The sequence below is a fragment of the Microtus ochrogaster genome, unplaced genomic scaffold, assembly GCF_000317375.1.
Source record: "Microtus ochrogaster isolate Prairie Vole_2 unplaced genomic scaffold, MicOch1.0 UNK18, whole genome shotgun sequence".
NCBI lineage: Eukaryota > Metazoa > Chordata > Mammalia > Rodentia > Cricetidae > Microtus > Microtus ochrogaster.
Genome location: NW_004949116.1, coordinates 905,849 through 924,907, shown reverse-complemented (window position 1 = coordinate 924,907; position 19,059 = coordinate 905,849). Strand labels below are relative to the sequence as shown.

Here is a 19,059-nt window from a genome sequence, read left to right as displayed (position 1 = left end):
GTGAGCTGCTGATGTGAGTGCAGGCAACTGAACTTAGGCCTTCTGGAAAAGAGCAGCAGGAGCTCTCAACTGCTAAGCCATCTCTCCAGCCCCTCCCTGTCTGTATCCACCCCAGCAATGGAGAAGGGGTTCTGCTGGGTTCCTTCCTCACCAACATTTGACACTGGTACAGTTTTGACCTTAACCATCCTAATGAGTTTGTATTGACATCTCCGTCTGACTTACATCATCCTGAAGGCAGATGCTGAGCCTTCCTCTTGTGCTTGGTGCCAAATCAGCACTGTGTTCCACCTGCTCTCTGGTGAATTATCTCTTCACTCATTTTGTCTGTGTCCTGACTAGATTCTCTCTGAGTTTTTTTTATATTCAAGACACCAGTCACTTGTTGACTATGTGGTTCATAAATATTTTCTCCCATTTTGTAGATTTATTAATTTTTCCCTTTTATGAAGAATGTTTTTAATGTGAGTTTCTACCTAATCCTAGGGCCCAAAGATTGTCTCAATTTTTTTTTCTCTAAAAGGTTCACATTTTATTTTATCTCTGACTCAAATTGAGCCAATTTTTGGAGAATTTGTGAGATTTACATTGGAATAGTTTGGGTTGTTTTCTTTTGCTTGTTCTGGCATTTGATGACCAGAGCTCCACTGGTTAGGAGTGCGAGCCGCCCTTCTGCATTTCCCAAAGCTTGGCTTGACTTTGGCTTGGGGGCATGTCTGGCTGCTGTGGTTTACTGTTTCTCTGCTGACACCACACAGTCCTGATTACTACAGCTATACCGGGAGCTTTTCTAAAAGATGTGTTGTTTTGTTTTGTTTTGTTTTGTTTCGTTCTGTTTTGTTTTGTTTGGTTGGTTTTTTGAGACAGGGTCTTTTTTTGGTTTTTCGACACAGGGTTTCTCTGTGTACACCAGGCTGGCCTTGAACTCACAGAGATCCCGTCTTTTTCTGCCTCCCAAGTGTCGGGATTAAAGACACGTGCCACCACACAGGGCCTGTTTTTACTTTTTTAAAAATTTATGTGCATTATGTGTCTCTTTATGGTTTTGAGCAACATCAGTGCATTGCCCCGGAGGCCACTGGAGCTGGAGTTGTAGACAGATTAAGCCACCTGATAAGGGTACTGAGGACTTAACTGTAAGTCTCTCTGCTGGAGAATGGTAGACCCTCAACCACCTGAACAATCTCTCCAGCCCCATCTGCAAGCTTTCCTTTTGGGAATGTGACTCTTCCCACTTCTTTCTAGGTTTTCAGGTATTCCCAAAGCTTGTACCTTTACACAAGATAATCAGCTTATCTGTGTCTACGAAACAGAGTACCTGAGATTTTTGACAGGACTTGAAAGAAACCCAAAGATGACCTTGGAAGATAACTGACTTTTTCTGTTGGGTCTTCCAGCCCTAGAATGTGGGGTGCCCTGTGTTGATTACCTCTGTGTAGTTTTTTTTTTTTTTTTTTTAACTCTTGGGAACCTGCCACCCAGCTTCCAAATAAATACATGGAAGTGTACTCTTCCTTAGCTTGACTTGTTTCTAGCCAACTTTTCTAACTTTAATTATTATTATTATTATTCCATTTCTCTTCAACTACATTTTGCCTCTGGGCTTTTTACCTTTCTTTATATGTCTTTCCTTCTTACTCTGAGGCTGACTGTGTGACTGGGTGGCTGGCCGCTGGCATCCTTCTCTCCTTTTCTGGTTCCTCCTTCTTCTCTCTTCTTCAGAGCCTAGATTTCTCCTATTCATTCTCTCTGCTTGGCAGCCCTACCTATCCCTCTCGGCCTCTCTATTGGTCATTCAGCTCTTTATTAGACCAATCAGGTGTTTCAGACAGGCACAGTAACAGCTTCACAGTTAAACAAATGCAACATAAAAGAATGCAACAAATGTTCCATAAACGAATGTAGCACATTTTAAATATTCCACAACACCTCTGTTCACTGGCAACCTCTCATTGATAACAACCTCATCCACACTGTGCAGTTTTTTTAGAATATAAAGTCTGTATATGGTTTCTGCTTATTTTACATACTAACTTTCTTTGCAGAGATTGTAAACAGTATTTGATGTCAGCTTCTGCATATTTATTTTTATTATACTAGATGCACTGTGTTGATCCTATGACCTCACTGATCTTCCCGTTTGGTTTGTTTGCAGTCTTTGGGATTTTGTATGTAGATAGCCTGCCATTTGAACCGTTTCATTTCTTACCAAGAAGCATGCCTTCTTTACTATTTTTAATTTATCCTTTGAGAACTTCATACATGCATGCATGCAATATATTTTTTAAATGTACATATTTTTAAATTTTGCCTGCATGTATGTGTGTGCACCACCTACATGCAGTACCTACAAGAAGCCAGAAAGAGTGCCAGATCTCCAGGAACTGGAGTTAAAAGACTGTGGGTGCTGTCCTGTGGGTGCTGGGAACAGCTCTGCAAGGGCAGCAAGTGCCCCTAACCACTGAACCACCTTTCCAGCCCCAAAACAATGTATTTTGATCATATTCCATCCCCTTCCCCTCCAGCCCTTGACTCATCCCCCACCCCAGGCCCTCTTTTCCAATCTTCCTTTCATCCCTTGTACTTGGTTGAGCGAGAGCTGTGAAACCGCTTGCTCCTGAACTTAGAAGTTAAAGTCTTCAGGTTTTCACTAAAAGCATGACAAAATGCATAATTTTATCACAGAACATCTTATCAAACTTTTTGTTTTTTGAGAGGGGGACATTTAGATTTAGCTATTGACCCATCTAAAGTGACTAAAGAGGTCTCTACTTCCTGCTTCTGTGCAGTAAGAATGACAAGTTCCCGCCGAGGTCGGTGACCCCGCAGGTGCTGGCCGTCGGCAGCCTCGGTCCCCTCCCTGCGGGCGCTGTTCGCCCGGATAGCAGGCGGCTGCCAGCCTCGCCGCCTGCCAACCCGAGCTGGCGATAGGGAAGTCTCAGATACCCAAGTCCAGGGCGACGGGCGTGCCCGGGGCCTGATTTAAATTGTGTGAACTTCTGGCAGCAAGCTGCGAGCGGAGGAAGCCAGTTCAGAGATCCGCCGCGCGGGGGCTGGGGGAGGGACTGGAGAGCGCGCGAAAGCGCCGGCGAAGCGCGGCCCCGCGGGCGGCCTCTCCTTTTATGGGAGCGGTACGCCGCCCGCGCGGGGCCCCGAGAGGGAAGCGCGTCCCCGCCGAGGGTGCGGCGGGTGCCCATGGGCCCACACCTGCGCGAGGGCGCGCGTGCCCGCTGGCGCGCGCGGCGGACGAAGCGCTGGGACCGCCGCTCCCCCTTCCCACGCTTGCTCGCGGGCCGTACCAAAGGCGCGGGGGGAGCGGAGCGTGCCATCACGGCCCACCTGCGGCTGCCCGGCCTGGGCGGGGACGCGCTCCGCCCTGGCCTGCCGCGCGCTCCCGTCGCCGCGCGCGTCCGCCGCCGCTGCAGGCCCCTCCTCCCGGGGCGAGAGAAGCCGGATCGCCGCGGCCCATGCTGATCCGTGTCCTCCTCCTCCCCCTCAGGCGGCGCTGGCGGCGGCCCCGGGACCCGCGGAAGCCGGCATGCTGGAGAAGCTGGAGTTCCAGGAGGAAGGTGAGTGCGCGACCCGCACCCTGCGCTGCCGGCGGTCGGCACCGGGACTGCAGCCGGGTCCGGGGGAAGCGCCGGGCTCCCGGGATGCAGCCCGATTCCTGGGGACGCAGCCCGGCTCTGGGGAAAGGACCCAGCCCCAGGGAAGCAGCCTGGTTCCCAGGGACACTGTCTGACTGCGGGGATGCAGCCCTAATCTCCGGGTTGCAGCCTGGTTCCGGGGATGGAGTCGGGTTCCCGGGGACACAGCCTCGCTCCGAGGATGCAGTCCTGCGCCGGGGAATGCAGCTCCGCTCCAGGGGACGCAGCGCCGCTCCCGCGAACGCAGCCGGGTTCCGGGGGACGCAGCCCCGTTCCCGGGAGCGGCCGCCCGCGCGCTCCGAGGGACGGCCCTTTTGTCCTCCGCACCCGAACTCGAGCGAGAGCCAGGTGTCATGCAGCCCTAATTGTGCATGTCACCGCGCTCTCCGAAGACACCCAGGAATCACACGGACAGCCCATGCCTTCAAATAACAAACCGGTTCCCTTCTCTGTATTTGTGGAAATACCTCCAGTAGGGTGTGTCTCCCCCCAGCCCCCAAAGGGTAAAGTTAAATCGGCAGAACCGAAGTGGCTGATTGAACTGGTTTGAGTCCGGGCGACCCCCTCACACTTGGTCATCCTGTCTCCTCTCCTGTCGCCTGGTTTTTCCTCTTCCTGCCCTATTTTCCAGTTGTATCTTCTTACAGGTAAATAGCCTGGATCTTATTTTGAGGCTGCTAACATTTAAACGGGGAAGTCGAAAATGAACTTTATATAAGATGCATGACCATTTGGAGACTATAAAAGGCCTTATGCAGTTTCGCGTAGTTCCATGATTTATTTAGCGGCTGCTCTTTTTTTTTTTCCCCAAGAGTACTGACAGAATGAAGGGCCTGGAACAAAGAATGTGCCGTGTGGATGCCGTCCCTTGTGCCAACTTTACTTTAATACCCCTGTTCATTTATGTTCAGACAGTTACTTAAATAAGCATGCACAGCCAGCCGGGGAGTGCTACCCTGATAGCGTTAGGCCGGTTCTGTTGTAGCTTCGTGGAAGCACTTCACAGATGTGCTGGCCTAAAGATAACGTGTTTATAACGTTATAATGTCTTCGTTTTTAACAAATGGTGCAATTCAAACTCTTTCTGGGCTTCGTTTGTGTTTTGTCCTCCTCTCAAAAGGTAAGCCTGTGTCTTGGTTAGGGTGCACCTCCTCATCCCTTGATGTTAGTATATTGCACAGCAGGTAGTGACCACCAGCTGCAGGGTTGATGGTGTGAGCTATCCAATGGTTTGCAGATTAAAGTGAGACCTCCCAGAGTGGCGCCTCATTCATATCTCGCCTCCATCTCTTACTGGGTCCCCAGACAAGTGGTGTGAGTTCTCTGTGCCTTAGTTTCCTCTTGTATAGAATGGAGCTGATGTCCTAATGCTTCCTCGAGGGTTAAACGAGACCATCTGCACTGTGGTATTCAGACACTACTGCAAACCCAAAGTCAGTGCTTTGTAAAAGTTACTTTTACTAAGTGCTATTAGCCATGTGGGAAATCAGACTTTTAAAGGCTTTTACTATTGAATCACATGGGGATTCTGCTTAGCACAGGCTTCATGGCTCTTCTTTTTTTTTCATGTAATTTCATTGTGTGTGCATTGATGTGAGGTTGTGGGATCCCCTGGAACTGGAGTTACAGACAGTTGTAAGCTGCCATGTAGGTACTGGCAGTTGAACCTGGGTCCCTCTGGAAGAGCAGCCAGTGCTCTTAACCACTGAGCCATCTCTCCAGCCCCTCGCAGCTTTTCTTTTTCCTTGAGACTTACATCATTGCACACTTCCCAGAGTTAGCTCTGCACTCTTCCGCCTCTGGCTCGCCTCTGCCTGTGTCATGAATGTGCAGTATTAAAGCTAAGCATGTGAAAATAATAGAGGAATGAGTGCCCCCTTTCCACCCATCTATTTTTATCTGCCTTGCCATCGTTACTTTTAAGCACCCTGGATCCCACGAATAACCCTGTCAAATGTTTCTAGATTCTTAAGAAGGCAGAATGTTAAACAATTACTTGGAAGCTGTCTGGTGGAGCTAGAAGAGGGAATGGTGTTGGTGGAATAGCCCAGAACACTGCTTTGTTTCCCTGGAACTTTAAATGGTTGGTTTACCTGGAATTCAGGAGAGCTGCTTGTTTGAAGGGAGAAGGAAGTTGCAACAGTGAGACATCACACCTGCAAGTCACCGGGAATATGTGTCCCGATGCTAGCTGTTCACAGAGCAGGTCCGGATTGACACTGTCCTGTGGTCATTTCTCAACTTCCTTGTTACCCAGTTGATATCTTCAGTTACACATTGGCTTTTGGAGGCATGGTGTAGAGGTGATAACATTTGTTATACATGGAAGTACATGATAACCGGTAGTGTTGTACCCAAACTGTTTCTCTACTTCCTAAGAAATCTCACCTCTGTTCCAGTTCTCAGAAGGCATCCAAGGGCATTAAAGGAGCTCGGAGGAAAGGAGAGGTAGAAGTGAGGCCTACATGGCATGGTTGGGGCTGTTGATCACCAGAACTATGGTGGTACCACTGCAACGACGGTTAGGGAGATGCTTCTGCTCAATGCTCTTGTGTCTGCATCAGTGTAGACTGGGCTTCCTCTCTGCTGTGTCATAAAGAGTGAGGCTCCAGGTCATGGGTCATCAGATGCAGCCAAGGGCCTGGCCTTGTGGGCTATATGGTCTCAGGTTTTGTCACAGCTGCCCAGCTTGCCCTTGATGTAAGAAAGCAGCCCAAGGCCAAACACAGTGGGTAGGGCTAGGTTCCAAGAAAACTGATTTATGAAATGGGCCAAATCTGGCTCCTAGACACAGCACGCCAAGCCCTGCTGCACATGCCCCTCTGCATGGCTGTCACCCTTCCTGCCTCCCACCAAGCTTACTACGACTTCCAGGTGTACCCCAAATCTTTTCTCTGAGGCTGTCCCTCTATGTTTTTTTCCCCTATCTCCCCATTCTCTGCTTCTCCTGGTGTCTACCGCTAAGATCCCAGTGGCCACCTTAAATGTCTATACTGACTTTATGATGTTAGGAGGATTCAGTGGTCTGATGAGTGCAAAGCCATGAGAACGGAGCCTCTCTGGAGTCATCGCTTGACGTGTTTGCTTTTTTAATTTTTTTAAACTCTGGGACCAGTCACATCTTCTCAGCATTTGTGTTTATCTATCTTAGCTGCCTTGGGTTTGTTTCTTGGCTGGGTCTGGGCGCCCAAGTGCAGGCTTGGCTGCTTTAGAAACCATCTCCCTGTAGCTGCAGTGCTGGTCATTCAGCCTGCTGGAACCTGGCACTCTTCTCCAGCTGGACACCTTTTTGGCTTTGGCTCCATCCTTGGCTTCCGTCCCGGCATCCCCTACAGTCTGGGGAATTGCAGAGGTTAGGTTTAAGGTGACTAGCTGCCGTCATCTTCCCATCCCCTTATCCTTCATGATCTGTCCCATCTGTACCCTGGGTTCCATCCTGCCCCGCTTCTTCAAGCAGTTTTCAGACCTCACTCACACACAGTCTTGTTTTGGGAAGCCTGGCTGACTGAGTCTAGAATGACCAAAACTAAGAAAGGCGCTGAGGAGATAGCTCCGTCAGTACTGGATTTGCTGCTCAACCGTGGTGCCCTAGTCCTCCCTGTCGCTGTGACAGACACCATGGCCTACAGCAACTTGGAGAAGAAAGGGTTTATTTCATCTTGCAGCTTGTAGATCACCATGAAGGAAAGTCAGGGCAGGAACCTGGAGGCAGGAATTGAAGCAGGCAGAGGCCATGGAATAATATTACTTACTGGCTTACTTTCCGTGGCTCACCCAGGCCGCTTACCCAGGGCCAGTACTACCCACAGTAAACTAGCCCTCCCACATAAATTATTATTGTGAAAACGCCCCACAAACTTGCCCACAGACCAGTATGATAGAATTGTTTTCTCAACCAAGGGTCCCTCTTCCCAGGTAACTCTGGGGTCAAGTTGAAAAAAACTAAACAGCAAACATGAGCACCTAAACTCAATCCTCAGTATCCACATATAAGAGCCAAGCATGGTGGTGCAAGCCTGTAATCCTGCATACTGTGAAGGTGGGCAGATCCCTGAAGCTTGCTGGCCAGCTAGACTAGCTCCACAGCACCTCTGGCCAGCACCTCTGGCCTTCACCCATGCACCCAAACATGTGGACACATGAATACTTAGACACAAGAAAGAACGGGAGCTACTCCGTATGGGAGGGTGAGCATCATTTTCCAGTCAAGCTTCTCAGAGTTGAGGCCCGTCACATCAGGGAATGGCTGCCTTTCCTTGGATAATCCACAGAGCTTCCTGAGGTTTTGTTGCAGTGTTGTTATCATTATGGACTCTCTCTGCCAAACATGGGCCTGGCACTTGGAGATCACTTGCTTGCTTTCCATTCCTGTTTGGAAATCAGACTCCAGAGCATCCAATGACCAGTGTACAAAAAAATTATAACTAATAATTTTAGTTATAAATTTTATAACTAGTTTAGTTATAACACCACTAATAACCCAGTGTTAGCCCCTTGGTAGACAGCACATCTTGGGCATGCAGTAAGTGAAGATGGGCTCTTTGTGGTGACAGCACACTATGGACATGCAACAGTCTTTGCACGAACAGGTACAGTGTCTACATGGTATTAAATTCTTATGAGGATAGGAAATTAAGCCATACAGATGGCTCCGCCGCCTTTCTGGGGAGGGAGAAACCTATGAAACTGTCCCTTCTCACTTGCCTTTCAGAGCTAGAAGAGTGAGGTGTGGCAGAGTCAATCTGCAGATTGTTGCCTGTGACGTGAAGGGTGCTGACCTCTGGTGGTAGACGTGTCAAGTAACAGGTTCAGAAGGTCTGTGCTCTGAACTCTCGCCTTCTCTTGCTGTGTTTGTAGGCTAGGAATATATTGATTCTTGACCACAAGATTAAGTAAGGTTAGACGAAATATCTGTAGTTGGATTTTCTTCCTGCCTAGCTCTCCCTGTATTTAACATGTTGCCACATGTTTTTAGTACATCTGAAGTCAGGTTCTAACACATCTTGATATCTTAGACTTAAGAAGGTAGACTACTTGCCTAGTAAACTATGCTTTGGAGGAAGTTTGCACCCCCCGCAGAAGTTTCTGGGATGAAATTTTGGCCCCCCTGTAACATGGAAAGGTGGTTAGAGAGAGGCCCCAGTGAAGTACTGAAGCCTCTGGGCCACACTCTCAAAAGGGATTGGTTAGTTCTTCCAAGGGCAGGCTATAAAGGAGCCAGCTAGCCCAACCACTCTGCTGCTTCTGGCCATGAGAGTCTGCTCCCTCTTGTACCAGCTGCCATGTGATGCCCTCCCCTGTCAGACATGGTCAGACTCGGCAGACATGGACACCATGTTCTTTAGCTTTTCCCACCACCAAAATCAAGAGCCAAATAAATATACTTTCCCCAGAACGTGGAATTCCATTCGAATAGCACAAAGAGGCTAAGACAGACAGACAGACAGACAGACAGACAGACAGACAAAGGTTGTGTTGCCTGGAAAAGAAAGATCCGTGGCCGGTTTAAACAAACAGGAGAGTACATAGGAATATTTGGATATTGGAAAGTGGGACTAATCACCAGGCTTTGCAAGTACCTAGAACCAACTAGAAAGTCATCAAGAACCAGGGCAGCACCTCTGGTCATTTCACTAGGGTCACGTGAGCTTCCTTCCAGAAGACTGTGGCTTGTTACCCTATAGCCCTGGTGGGAAATGGCCTCCAGGTGCCGTCACTGTCCAGCTGGCAAACTGGATCTGTGGTTTGACCTTTGTGGCTCCCAGCTTCACCTGTCACGTTCAGAGAACAGTGGTGTTTGTAGCAGCATTGGCATCGCTGGAACATTGGAAATGTTTTTAATGTTCTCTTCTCCTCCATCTGTAATAGTTCTGGTATTACTGTGGCACTATGCTAAGTCTCGGGGTGACTCTAAGGCAAATCCATTACCACCCCATCTCATAAGAGAAGGAAACTGAGAAGGGAAGAGGGGAGGTGTCCCCCCCAAGATGGCATGCCCTGCACAGCGGAAGTCATACTCCAGACACATGGTACTCACCTAGAGTCAAGTCCTTGTTGGAGTTCACTGTGAGGTCATCGTCCCTTCAGAACGCTCTCTTACCCATGGTCACCTCCTGTTTATCCTTTGCACCAATTCTATCCCTGTATCCAAACTTGCCATGGTTAGTAGAAGCTTCTCTTGCTCAGAATCCAGTGCGCAGCATCAGCCCTCACCCTACTCCTGACCAGTAGTAGTCCACAGAGTTGCCCTCTGCCCTCTTCTCGAAGCTCACCCTTAATTTCTGTGACCCAGCTGGAGCAGCTGCTTGGTCCTTGGTGGGTTCCTCACCATGGCTGGCTGTTGGTTTTTTCCTTGGTTTTTTTTCCTCTGCCTTTTGCAGTAAATGTAAAATGGTGTGACTCAGCTCCATGCAGTCACCCTTCCTTCCCGAATGGAAGATGCCAGCTGTTCCTGTGGCTCCATCTGAGGCTCACTCCCTGGCTCTGCCCAGCATGCGTGCTGCCCAGCGTTTGATTTCATTACCAAGAAACCTGAGTGTCTAAGGATGGCCAGTCCACCTCTCCAGCTGGGCCTCTGTCCTGCACAGGTGCCCACCTGTCAAAACCAGTCATGTTCCCCGTGCTTGATCCCCATAGTCTGGTCTTCTTGCCTTCCTCATCTCTTCCTCCCAGTTACCCCTTCTCTCTCTCTCTCTCTCTCTCTCTCTCTCTCTCTCTCTCTCTCTCTCTGTGGAGGAAAGGATTTGTCTTACAACTCCCAGGTCACATGCCATCACTGAGTGAAGTCAGGGAAGGAACCTGAAGGCAGAAGCCTGAAGCAGAGGCCGCAAAGGACTGGCCTTGCTCCTCGTGATTTGCTCACCCTGTGTTTTTATATAACCCAGGATCATCTGCCCTGGGTTGGTATCACCCGTAATGGTGGGCCCTCCCACATCAATCATTAATTGAGAAAATGTTCTACAGACTTGCCTATAGGCTAAGCTGATGGAGGTATATTCTCAGCTGAAGGTTCCCTCTTTCCACATGACCCAGCTTGTGTCAGACTGACAAACAAAGCAAAACCCTAACCAGCACACCTTTTGCTTTTCCTCTGTCTCCCTACCCCCACTCTTTATTCTGTCAGTTTGGTTTGGTGAATGGCACTTCCTATTGCTTTAAGAGAATGATGTTTCTCCCAGCTACCTCACCCACAACCTCTTAGGACTGCTTTCTAAGCATTGCCTGTAGCACGAATAATAAAAACCCAGAGACAGTTATTGGGGTTCAAGCTGAAGACCAGAAAAGCAAAACAGCCAAGTCACTAGAGAAGCCTTACCTCTACCAAGTCCAGGCGACTGCAAACTGAGCCTCTGTCTCCTTTCGTCTTATATTCCCCTTTAGTGCTGGGATTAAAGACCCCGCGACTCCCTAGTACTGGGATTAAAGGTGTGAGCCAGCACCACTTGGATCTGTTTCTGCATTGATCTTGTGTACCCAGGACGGCCTTGGCCTTGAACTCAAAGAGATCCATCTGCTTCTGTCTCCCAAATCCTGGGATTAAAGGTGTGTAACACCACTGCTTGGCCTCTAGTGGCTTAGTTTTACCTTCTGATCTTCAGGCAAGCTTTATTTATTAAAATATAAATAAAATATTACCATATTGTCCGCCTTTTGTCTAAAATAAAAAAGAAGGATATAACTAATATAAGAAAAACTATATATGATAAGTACGATAACTATATACAATAAATGCAGGCAATAAATACATCAACAATGTCTAGTCCATTTGCTTTTTACAAATTCAGAGAAAATACTCCATATCTATCCTATCTTGTGAGTGCAAAGTCTTGTACATAATTTACTTTCTATCATAACTTTCTCCCTGCATCTGATAAACAAGGAAAACTTTTAACTATCTAGTCTTCAACTCCCTTAGAGACCCAAGAAGGAAATAATATTAACTGAGTAAGCAGGATGTGCGAGCCAGGGACTTCCAAAAATTGTGAGAAATGACAGAAACAGCTGACTGCCTGGACAGTCACCCAAAGTTCCTCTGCAACCTTGGGGTATTCATCTTTGGCCTACAGGCCTAGAATATCTGACAGACTTTTCTGTGAAGCAGGTTTTTTGAAGGACTGTCCCACCTTGTCTGGGCAAGTTTGGTAGTCCCTCTCTTTTATATCCTGCTTGTCCAGTTAGAACAGCATACTGTCAGCAATCAAGGAAAGGCAGTTTCTTGCCCAGTGGCTTACTTTTGCTGCAAAGAAAACAAACTCCATGTGGAGTTTCTCTGATGCACATTGTCTTCTCTGAAGTAGATTGGTGCTGCCAGGAGCAGACATGTCTCACTGTCATAAAAAAAAAAAGAAAAAAGAAAAAAACTGTTATTAAAGCATCTTAAATGCCATATTCTGTAGATATCAGTGTTTGAAGATGACCTGTTTAATTAAAATATATCTTTGACCTTGAAAACATACCTAATATGACTACAAGTTCAATTATACTGGGAATTAACTACTAACCTGCATTTCCTTATTATCCTAAACAGTTGGTAATAATAATTTTCAAGGACTAGAAATTTATATTACATTATTAAATGAGCTGCATAGGTACAATACCTTGAACAAGAGTAGAAATGTATGTACAGTATGTTCTAACAAAATTAATATCAAATTTGTATTAATATGCAAAATTTGTATACAATATTTAAAAAGTCCAGTCCAGTGTACAACATTTAAAACTAGTAGCTGCTTTAAAAAAGTAAACACAATAATCTACCTTTTTATCTTATCATGTTTATATCTTCCCTTATTTCTTTCCAGAGTAGATTCAGTAATCTACCCTTTTATCCTATCATATCTATATCCCCCTCTTTTCTTTTCAAAATAAGAACTCTGAATCTAATCTCCTTTGTTCAACTTTCATCCTGGTCATAACCAATAACTTGTTACCAACCCCCTAAACAATGACAAATATGCATAACCCACTGGACAACTAAAACCCATCCATCCCATCTCTTGGGAATGTGGGCATCATATTCTTCAATTTAGTTCCTACTGTCTGGAGGCATTAGTATCTTTAGCAGATCCTGGAAGGAAAAATTTGGATTAATTGTCAAGTCCTGGGAGACGTAGCTGTGTCATTTGTTGTCTGTGCAGAATGGGAAAGGGCAGGGCTTGTCTCAGGTCCTGGCTAGAGTAGTCTGTGAGGCTGGATATTCTCAGCTAGTCACCTCGAAATTGTTCTGAGCAGTTTGTAGTCCAAAAGCCAATCTCTTGGTGGTGTTTTTTCAACTTAGTGATGTTATCATAGTCCTGAAGGAATGTCATTGTGGGGCCCCATCTTCTTATGGAGACTTCAAAGGTCACTGTTAGGCGTGCTCATGGTTCGCTGCAGAAAACTGATAAGACTCAAACCCAAAATCATGTAGAGGAAGGCAGCTGAAACCTTTTTCTAGAGTTAGTTAGTTCTCTATATGACCATTAATGTCATGACAGAGTTTAAAATGTATACCCCATGTTGGGCACCAAATGTAGCATGAATAATAAAAACCCAGAGACAGATATTGGGGTTCAAGCTGAAGACCAGGAAAGCAAAATAGCCATACCAATAGAAAAACCTTACCTCTACCAAGGCTGAGCAACTGCAAAGTGAGCCCTGAGCCTTCGTCTCTTCCCATTTTATATCCCCCTTTAGTGCTGGGATTAAAGACACGTGACTCCCTAGTACTGGGATTAAAGGTGTGAGAGCCAGCACTACCTGGATTTGTTTCTGCATTGATCTTGTGTAGCCCAGGGTAGCCTTGACTCCTAGAGATCCATCTGCCTCTGTCTCACAAATCCTGGGATTAAAGATGTGTGACCACTGCTTGGCCTCCAGTGGCTTAGTTTTACCTTCTGATCTTCAGGCAAGCTTTATTTATTAAAACATTAATAAAATAGCACTATAAAATAAAATGTCACTGCCTCTCTGTTCCTGCCAGCCCAGGTCCCTTCATCCTTCTGTTGAACTACAAGTTGATCTCTGCAGCTTGCTCTGCCCCCTGCAGTCCTGCCTCTAAACTCCATGACCATCATTTGTCTATCCATGGGGTCCTCTCCTGCTTGCTTGCTTCCTTCCTTCCCTCTTTATCCTTCCGTCACCCCTCCAGCCTTCCCAGCCTTCTATGAAGTCCTTTGGCACGTGCACCCATGCTCGCATGCACACACACCGACTCCACCAGGCTTCCTGTGGATCCAAGGATCAAAGGCAGAAGTTTGCCTTTGCAGGTCCTGGTGGTGCTGTGACAGCTGAGACATTGTTTTCTATAAATATCTGTTAGGTGGATTTGGAGCGTTAGCACTCGCACATAGGCCTGGGTACTTCAGGTGGTTGATTCTTCTGAAAAAATGAGGTGCTGTGTTGAAGGCACTGTGGGGATGATGAATAATGTCGAGAAGTAGAGGGGAGAGGAAGGTACCAAGTCGCTCCGAGAGGACACGTTTCCACCTGTCCTTGCAATCCAAGCATGCTGTGTCCCATGAGTGGACAAGTCAGAGGCACTCAGGCAGACAGGACATGCTGCTAGTTGCAGAGTCTGTATCTGAAGGAGGGTCTTCTAGATCTTTCCTTTGTGGGAATGAGGTGTGTTCTGTTAGGGGTAGAGAAAGGGATCTGATTTGTCTTTGATAATGAAGGAGAAAGTAATGGGGGAGGGAGCTAACTTGGGGTCTGTTGGGCTGGATTGTGGTTGCTTAGTCTGTTCAATGAGCTGCTTTCTTCCATCCCTCTTGAGCTATCTCCTGTGGAGATGAATTTACGACATAACACTAAGTGTCGCTCATGTCAAGATCACCCATTTGTTAACTTTCTGGTTAGTACTTGGGTCGTTTATAAAGAAGTTGCTAATAAGAAGTCACTGCATAAATCATGGAGCACGTTCTCCTTGAAATGGACAGGGGTCAGTGGATAGAGCGCTTGCATAGCATGCAGGAGGCCCTGGGTCTCTGATCCCCAGCACAGCAAGGTGATGCATGCCTGTAATCCCAGCCTTTACACAAGAGTCAGGGAGTTCAAGGTCACCCTCAGCTATCTGGTGCACTCAGGTTGGTCAGCCTGAGCTACTCGAAACCCTGTCTCAGAATGGAGAAAGGAAAGAAGAGGAGGTACAGGAAATGTATCTATCCATTGTGACCACCTCAAGATGCATCTATACACACCTGTTTCGGCTGTGTGGCCTTTGGGACCTTCAGCAAAGTAGTGAAAGCTTTATTTTTTTCACAGGTAACTTGGACATAACAGCACCTAGCTTCTGTGATTATATGTGCATTGAATAACATGACCGTAGCACTCACTAAAGTGCGCAGGATGTGTCCAGTTTCCGTGGCAGTGGTGACTACCCTAAAGAGGATTTTTAGCCAACTAAGCAAAACGTTGTGGCAGCTCACAGGGCCCGGTCCCCTTTTCTCTACAGTCAGCCCTGTGCCTGGTGGAGGTCTAATTACTGCCCCTTTGCCAGCCGTGGTGAGCACTAGTGTTTACCTTGTGTACTTAGAATACCCTTCACAATGGTGTTATCATCCCCAAATAAAGAGCCAGGCATGGTAGCTCACGCCTGTATCCCAGCACTCAGAGATGGTTCCCGAAGGAGTCCCGCATGTTCAAAGCTAGTCTGAGTGGCATAGTGAGTTTCAGGCAGCCTGGGTGAGAGGAGACCCTGTCTCAAGCAAAAATCAAAAGAAGAAATAATCATAGTTTAGACTTGAGCCTGATAATATAGTCAAATACAGTGGTGGTGTCTCCCATTTCCTGGCATACAAGGTCTAAAATCCTCAGTCTTCAAAGTGGTATGTCATTTTGTATGCTAGTACTGATTACTGGTTAGCTGTCCCTTGGTAACTTCAGGGTGAGGCTAGTCACCAGGACAGCTAAGGCAGAGTTAGAGGGTTGAGGGTTGGGACTTTAAAACCTATTCCTAGCCTCTGGGGAAGAGAAAGCGGCTTGAGGTTGATCAGCAGTGGCCAGTGATTTAATCAGTCATGCCTGCTAAATAGGCATCCATTAAAAACCCTGAAAGGCAGAGAACCCAGGGAGCTTCTCTATAGCTGAATACCTGGAGGTCTGTGGAAGTTCTGCGTCTGCGCTCCCTCCCACCTTAGTACATCCTCATGTGCATCTTCGTGATCAACCTTTAAATGCTGCCCTCAAGAAAACTGACGGATCCCAGGGAGAGAGCCGCCAGAATCTTCATTTACAGCAGTCAGTCAAGGAGGTTTACACCTGGGATCTGAGACCTGCTACGTCTGTGGATCCGATGTATCCGTCATGGTCCCCCTCCCACCCCCTCCTACCCTGGGTGGACAGAGTCCAAACTGAACTGACTAGAGAATGTAGGCCCTGTAGGCGTTGCGCTCTGTGGGCAGGGAATTCCATATGCTTGGTCACGTGGAGGCAAGGGAAGAGGAAAGGGGGGAGGGTAGAGATAAGAGGATGGGAAGGGAGAGAAGAAAGAAGAAGAGAGAGGAATGGGCCAGTAGGAAAAGTTGCTCCTCTTCTACAGAAGGACTGATTTGCTGAAGGCCACAAGGAGAGGTAGCCACAGTTCCTAGCTGTACAGTCTCCCTGTGCCTTGCTCTCCTTTCTACTCCGTCTGCCACTCAACTTGAGTCCCTGCTGGAACAGACAGGGGTGTGGCCTCCCAGGCCTGTGAGGTGTCCGTGGCTGGTGCCTGTGATGAGCAGTTGGCTTTCCCATATTATGACTTGAAATAGTCACTCCTGACAGAAGCATTTCCAGCCCTAAGAACAGCGGCCTGCTGTGATGGACAGCAGCGGATCTCTAATGGGACCTCTGCTGCTAACCCCTGACCGTGTGCATGCGAGTGTGGACCTACACTGAAACTCCAGGAGTTGCTATTGCCCTGCTGGAATGAAGGTAGCCTTTGTCACGGAGTCTAAATGCAGAATCTCGTGGGGTTTTCTGAGGACTTGGGCGTGCACTCATCTTGAATTCCCCTGCACTGGCTGACAGAATTGATCTCACACCCTCTGGTGGTTTGCTGAATAGATCCTTTCAGCTTTTTCCCCCTCCTAAAATCTGTTGACATGACAGAAACCGATGAAATCTCATAGAAAAGTAGTCCTGCTCAGTAAAGATGAAGCCTTGTTCTTGGAGAAAGCATTGGCACTAGTGAACCTTTGTCAAGTCTCTTCAAGAGGAGACTGAGACCACAGACCGTCAGACGTCAGAGAGGCTTCTTATCATCAACAGATTCATAAAAGTAGTGTAAAGGAAAGAAGCAATGGGCGGGCTGGAGAGGCGGCTCAGCAGTTAAAGTGCTTGCTGCTCTTGCAGAGGACCAGAACAAGCACACTGTCTGTAACTCCAGATCCAGGGGACCGCCAACACTCTCTTCTCACCTCCACAGGCACTGCAGACACGTGGTAGGTATACAGATCAACATCTAGGCAAAACACTTGTCCATATCAGACAAAACTTTCTAAAAAGAAAAGTAGGACTAGGGCAGGTTTAACAAGCCTAGCCCCCATAGGCTCGTATATCTGTGTGCTTGGCCCCTGACAGCTGGAACTGTTTGGAAAGGACAGGGGGTGTAGCCTTGTTGTAGGAGGTGTGTCACTGGGATAGACTGAGTTACCCATTGGTACTTGCCCTGTTCTACCTGCGCTTCTGGGTCAGGTGTAAGCCCTCAGTTACTGCTAGCATATATTTGAAGTCCCAGGAGGTGGAGACAGTGGTCTCTGGGGCTCGCTGGTCTACCAACCTAGCCTATTTGATGAGCTCCAAACTCTGTGAGCATTGTCTTAGGAAACAGGGGGGTTAGTACCGTAAGGAACAACAGCTGAGGTTGACTTTGGCCTCCAAATGCATATGCAAACTCTACACGCACACACACAGTAATATACTGTAAACACACTACACATAGCAATATACTGTAAACACACTACACATAGCAATATACTGTAAACACACTGTACACACAGTACATATACTGTAAACACTGTATATACACTGTACACACGGTACATATAAACACACTATACATACACTGTACACACGGTACATATAAACATACTATACACATAGTATGTATACTATAAACACTGTACACACAGTACGTATACTGTAAACACTGTACACACACAAAATTATGCATTAATAAAGGTAATTTTAAAGTAATTTTTAAAAAAATCTCACTTTACCACTTTCCCTTATAATAGAGTGTGGTACTCAGCCTGTTTGTAAGTGAATTCCACAAAACCTTGGAGGCCTTGGTTATTTAAATTTTAGGGCACAGGAAAGGATGGATGTTCTGTGAGGCCTGATTTATTCATAAGTCGGGGCCGGAGAAGGCAACAGTTAGAGGAAAGCAGAGGATCGAGTGTACACACAAGGCATTTGCAGGACTGTGCAAATATAAGTGTGAGCAATCGAAAGCCCAGTGTGCCAGGGCAAGGAGCCTTAAGTATATTAAGACGTCCGCTGAGGAGTCTCCCCTCATCTCAAGAAATGTCTAGAGCTCTGCCCAGGGTCTTTTTCAAGATCACTAATAGAGTAGAGATTGGAAAACACTGTGATGCTGCTGGCCACCAGCTGCAAGGTGGTCCCTAGTCCTAAAGTCAAGCTGTTGCTTACTCTGACCTGGTTATGGGCCTTACTGTTGGATTAGTTCAGTGTCTGGGTTCTGTATTCTGGGAAGGGGGATGGAGCTGCCTGGTCTCAGTAAACAGGGTGTATAGAGTCTGAGTAATGACATCTGGAGTTGTCCTGACTTCCCCAAGGGTGTATGCACAGATACATACATGAGTGCTTGTATATATGCACACGAGCACACATAAAACCAAATCCAATTGGACAAAGCCAAGTGGTGGTGGCACATGTCCCAGCGCTTGGGAGGCAGAGGCGGGTGGAGGTAGTTCTCTGAGTTCGAGGCCAGCCTGGTCTGTAGAACGAGTTCCAGGACAGCCAGGGCTACACAGAGAAACCCTGTCTCTGGGAAACACCAAAAAAAAAAAAATTGGACCAGAATAAAATGCTAGTAGGGTTTCTTCCGCCCCTTTCTAAGCCCTCAGGTTATACTGATACCTAGCTTTGTCTGTGTTTATGTGTCCTGGCTTGCTTTCTGTTGCTGTGATCAAAAGCAGCTTGAGGAGAAAGGGCTTACTTATTTATTTGCCTTACACTTCCACATCACAGTCCATCATCAGGGGAAACAGAGACAGGAACTCATGCAGAACAGGAACCTCGAGGCAGAAATTGAAGCAGGGGCTATGGAAGAAAATGCAGCTGTGGGGAAGGGGGATTGGAGAGATGGTTCAGCTGTTAAAAGCACTGGCAGCTCTTTCAGAGGTCCCGGGTTCAATTCCCAGCACACACATTGCAGCTCACACCTGTTTGTGACTCCAGTTCCAGGGGATCTCACACAGACACACATGCA

At 47.3% G+C, this 19,059-nt stretch overlaps 1 protein-coding gene across 12 annotated transcripts in view; it reads left to right on the top strand.

The window, feature by feature from the left end:
* The window catches only part of Prkag2 (protein kinase AMP-activated non-catalytic subunit gamma 2), a 269,363-nt gene that overhangs the window by 208,097 nt on the left and 42,207 nt on the right, over positions 1-19,059 (top strand). For 9 of the 12 annotated variants that reach the window (XM_005367439.3, XM_013353885.2, XM_013353884.2 and 6 more), the window contains one exon: positions 3,500-3,569. In XM_005367439.3, the coding sequence (XP_005367496.1) occupies positions 3,500-3,569 (70 nt within the window). Of the gene's footprint in view, positions 1-3,148; positions 3,570-4,179; positions 4,295-19,059 lie in introns of those variants that run through there. The other 3 variants (XM_026789372.1, XM_026789373.1, XM_026789374.1) reach the window with 3 other exon arrangements.